The sequence below is a fragment of the Pseudophryne corroboree genome, chromosome 3 (assembly GCF_028390025.1).
Source record: "Pseudophryne corroboree isolate aPseCor3 chromosome 3, aPseCor3.hap2, whole genome shotgun sequence".
NCBI lineage: Eukaryota > Metazoa > Chordata > Amphibia > Anura > Myobatrachidae > Pseudophryne > Pseudophryne corroboree.
This window is the reverse complement of record NC_086446.1, coordinates 221,958,425-221,962,953: the sequence shown is the minus strand read 5'-3', so window position 1 is coordinate 221,962,953 and position 4,529 is coordinate 221,958,425. Positions and strand designations below refer to the sequence as shown.

The following is a 4,529-nucleotide window of genomic DNA, read 5'->3' as shown; positions in this document are numbered from 1 at the left end:
TGTCTAGGTTGGTTATTTACTTTTATTGTCATAGGGTAGGAAACAAATTGTCTCTCAGTGTACAGTTGATTTCAATAGAGTGCAACAGTATTTAGTGGAAGTTGAAGTTGGTCATTTAGCTCCAGTTAATTGGGAGAAAAGTCATAGTGCTCACAATATTCTGAGCTTTCATCCAATGATGAGGTTTTACCGGATTAAAAAGTTTAATAGAATTAGGAAATAATTTCCAATCCCAGCGTTTAAACATTTTGTATCTTTATTGAGTTGCTAATTTCAAAAAGCACAGCAGATAATAATTGTATTTAAGTTTGCACATGCAGAATGATTTGCTTTAGCTGTTGCTATCCCTGGCACTGACACCAGGATTTGATCTTCATGTTCCGCTTATTGCATCACTTGTGATGGGTCTGGCAGGGATCAGGATGGCATGGGTGGCAGGGATCTGTGTGAGAGTGGAAATAAATTGTAAACATAGGCAATATGAGGTAAAGATGGTTCCTCGGTTTTTCCACATACTAACAAATCATGGTGAGATTGTGAGAAAATCTGTTTATATTTATACATAAAGGTCATTTTCAGCCATACGCCAAGGCTTTAAATATGTGTCCTCATAAATGTCTCTATTTTTAATACTGATCAAATGTACAATTCAAATGGGGAGATTTATCAAAGCTCGGAGAGAGATAAAGTACTAACCAATTAGCTTTTGCCATTTTACAGGCTGAGTCTGAAAAAAGACAATTAGGTGCTGATTGGTACTTTATCTCTCTTCACTTTCTCTCTCTCCAAGCATTGACAAGTTTCCCCCAATATATTTTATTCATACAGGATTATTACTACTCTTTGGAATGTTAAAATGACTTTAGTAAACTGAGATGTGTACACATCTTTAAAGAGTGTATCATGATGGGGACTGTGCTTAGGGAAGGCTACTGAGACTTCACCAGATGCCGTGAGGCTGTCCTGGAGCAAGACATCTCTGGAAATAATATTAAAATGTTGGCATCTTGTAAATATAGTAAGTAAAACTGCACTAGAGAAATTATACTCATGACAGCCTAATACCCCTTTCACACAGAAGATGAAATTACCGGGTGAAGCAGTTCCACCCGGTAATTTCATGTAACACAGGGGTCCTTTTTCTGTTTGAAAGGGTCAACCCGTGTTGTAACTCCCGGGACTTCGACCCAGGAATTTACCAGGGTCGGAGACACGGGAATTAGGACACGGGTTGACCCGTTCACACAGACAAAATACCTGCGTTGATCTGCAAATTACCGGGTCGAAATTTTCGACCCGGTAATTTGCATGTCTGTGTGACGGGGGTGGTCAGGCAGGTCCCGGCAAAACGACCCGGCACTGAAATGCCAGGTAATTGCCGGGACTTTCAGACTTTTCTGTCCAAAAGAGGTATAAGCCGCTTTATCATTCACCATTTCCTGGGAAACCTGTGGTACGGCCATACACCTGTATCATATGGAAATGCAGTCTCAATTTTTGGTAGTATAAGCCAAATATCTCAGACACTTAAATCAATTATGTGGTTATTCTTGTACGATATCCTACAGAAAATTCTCAAATGTAATATATATAAAATTCTATTATGATCTAAAGAGGTCTGATGCCTTTTTATTAATATATAGTAGGTAGCATATTTTTTTTTTATTTGCATCTGTAACGTCCATACTGTACAGTAAAACCCATTTAAGAAGTAGATATCATAACTTTGATCTAATTACTATTATTATGACTGGTTCTTATTTAATAGCAATACATCTAATTTGTACTTTTATTGTAACACATACATTTTTCTGTTAAAGTATGCGGTTTTACTTACCGGGCTTATGGCACTTTGGGCTCTTGTCATGGCAATGCACCACTGGTTTGGAAGCTGATAGGAAATAAATTGTCTTTTTAGTCAAGATTACAAGACAGTATAGGAACAAGGGTATAATTAATGGATACTACACTCTCCACTTATTGACCTGGAAGTGTTGTAGTTTTACAAAATCTCTGTTTTCTGTGCACCACTTTTCATTTATTTCCATAACTGAGATGAAACAAGTCACAAAGTTCTAGGCATGTCACTTTGACAGCTATGGCCAAGACACAGAAAAGTTGATTGGCCTTAGCATGTTAAGTTTAATTATTAGTGAATTGCTGGCTTTATTAGTTATTTAACATAATAAGAGAAACAGTTTCCAACTTTTGTGATCAGGACTATATCGCACATGTAGTCCTTTTGTTTACATTTTTTTTTTTTACTTGGTCATGAGGGATGCGGTCAGGATACCGCCGGACGGAATCCCGGCGGTCGAAATACCGACGCCGGAATCCTGACCGCCACAATCCCGACATATTCTCCCTCCGTGGGTGTCCACGACACCCATAGAGGGAGAATATAATAGTGTGCCGAGCGTAGCGAGGCACCGTGCCCGCAGCGTGGCGAGCGAAGCGAGCCCGCAAGGGGCTTCGTTCCGCTCACCACCCCTGTCGGGATTGTGTGGTCGGGATTCCGGCGTCGGTATTTCGACCGCCGGGATTCCGACCGGCGGCATTTAGTACTGATCCCGGTCATCAGCATCCACCTGTGTTTTTCATTTCACTAAATGTAGTAAGGCATGGGATTATTAATTTAGGGTGAAATTAATCACAATGGGAGTACAAAAAACTATACAAGTTTATGGTGTGCTTTAGTATGTTTGCCTTCAGTACAAGTTGAAACTTCCCTAACTACTGTAATTTAGGGGTCTATTTATTAAGCCTTGTATGGAGATAAAGAGCCAGATGCATCATTGCTTGGAAAGTGATAAAATGGAGACTGGAAAAAGTACCAGCCAATCAGCTCCTAACTGCCATTTTTCAAACACAGTCTGTGACATGGCAGGAGCTGATTGGCTGGTACTTTCTCTCTACATTTTATCACTTTCCAAGCGATAATGCATCTAGCCCAAAGTACCAACCAACTCCTGTCATTTTTCAAACCGAGCCTGTGACATGGCTGTTAGACGCTGATTGACTGGTACTTTGGGGGACATTTACTAAGCAGAGAAGTGAGCCAGTGGAGAAGTTGCCACATCAACCAATCAGCAGCTTAGTATATTGTTATAGTATGCAAATGATAGATGTTACTTCAGTGTTGAATGGTTGCCATGGGCAAATTCTCCACTGGCTCACTCCTCCACTCTTATCACTGCTTAGTAAATGTCCCCCTTTATCTCCGTCCGCTTTATCTCCATCCAAGACAAAAAAAAAAGGGTCTATTTACTAAGCCTTGGATGGAGATAAAATTGCTGGAGATAAAGTACCAGCCAATCGGCTCTTAACTGTAATTTTTCAAACACAGCCTGTGGCATGGCAGTTAGGAGTGCTTTATCCCCGTCCGCTTTATATCCATCCAAGACAAAAAAAGGGGTCTATTTATTAAGCCTTGGACGGAGATAAAGTGGATGGAGATAACGTACCAGCCAATGAGCGCCTAACTGCCATTTTTTCAAACACAGTCTGTGTAATGGCAGTTAGGAGATGATTGGCTGGCACTTTTTTTTCCCATAAAACAAAAAGAGATTTACTTTCAAATAACATTTTTATTTATTATCACCGAGAATTATATCTAAATTATATCTAAATTTCCATATCAACTATTGTCTTGATCACTATTTAGAAAAAAACAAACATATTCTATAATTAAATTATGATGAGATGCAAAAATGTGAAGTTCAGGACAGACATTTATAAAATCAAGCTGTAAGTGAGTCTGTTGCAAGACATTGGGAAGATAAAGAGTCACTTACGTTCCTTGCATGGATCCTGCTTTTGGCATGGGTCTTTGCACTGCTGACTCTGACCATGATGTCCATGACTATCATGTCCACCGTGTCCGCCATGTGCGCCTTGTCCACCCTTGATTCCAGACATTGTTGTCGATAGATGTAGCAAACTGACAAAGGAGAATAAATCAAAGTAGTAAGATGTGCTGGGAAGACTTTGTGGCTGCTGCTTTTATACACCATTTGTTTCCTGCTTTTGAGGGGTGAGACAAAACCAGTTTCGGCCTTATCCAAACCTAACAATAAAATTTTACAACCTGTACCCTTTTACGAAAAAAAAATGTATTTTATGTTCCATAAAGAATGGGTGTTTCCTAGAATGTCACTTAATGCCTGCTAACACCCATATCCTAGTCCTATGTGAATCGCACATTAGGCATCATTTACTAGCCTCTGTAGCTGATACTATGATCCTACTACAATGAAACAATTTTGTCCCTCACTTAACTGTACCTAATCATTTTTAAGAGTTTCCTGTCAGGTGAACATGATATATTACTTTAATATGTGCTTTTAGGATGGTTATACTAATTTTATGATAGCTAAGCCCTATTAACTGAATACATATGGTATAAAATCTAGAGCTGGTGATTATTTTACAGTATGTTATATTTAGTATGCGATCTTTTAGGGTGTGTTGTAGAACTTTTGTCAGCCATTTAGTTAAAAGCTATAGGGAAACATTGCTTGAAAATGCAA

At 39.1% G+C, this 4,529-nt stretch overlaps 1 protein-coding gene across 1 annotated transcript; it reads right to left on the bottom strand.

The window, feature by feature from the left end:
- Positions 1–296: 296 nt before the first annotated feature.
- On the bottom strand, positions 297–3,932 carry LOC135057627 (cornifin-A-like). The gene is made up of 3 exons (XM_063963451.1): positions 3,795–3,932; positions 1,838–1,891; positions 297–442 (listed from the first exon to the last, which is right to left on the bottom strand). Exons 1-3 carry the CDS (start codon positions 3,916–3,918, stop codon positions 393–395), a joined length of 228 nt encoding a protein of 75 aa, XP_063819521.1. The 5' UTR covers positions 3,919–3,932; the 3' UTR covers positions 297–392.
- Positions 3,933–4,529: the final 597 nt, after the last annotated feature.

What these genes read in the sequence shown, in the direction of transcription:
- LOC135057627 (XM_063963451.1), bottom strand. Translation starts at nt 3,918, where the DNA reads ATGTCTGGAATCAAGGGTGGACAAGGCGCACATGGCGGACACGGTGGA. An exon ending in GCAGGATCCATGCAAGGAAC is followed by an intron (nt 1,892 to 3,794) that starts GTAAGTGACTCT and finishes ATTTCCTATCAG; the next exon opens with CTTCCAAACCAGTGGTGCAT. An exon ending in CCCAAAGTGCCATAAGCCCG is followed by an intron (nt 443 to 1,837) that starts GTAAGTAAAACC and finishes ACTCTCACACAG; the next exon opens with ATCCCTGCCACCCATGCCAT.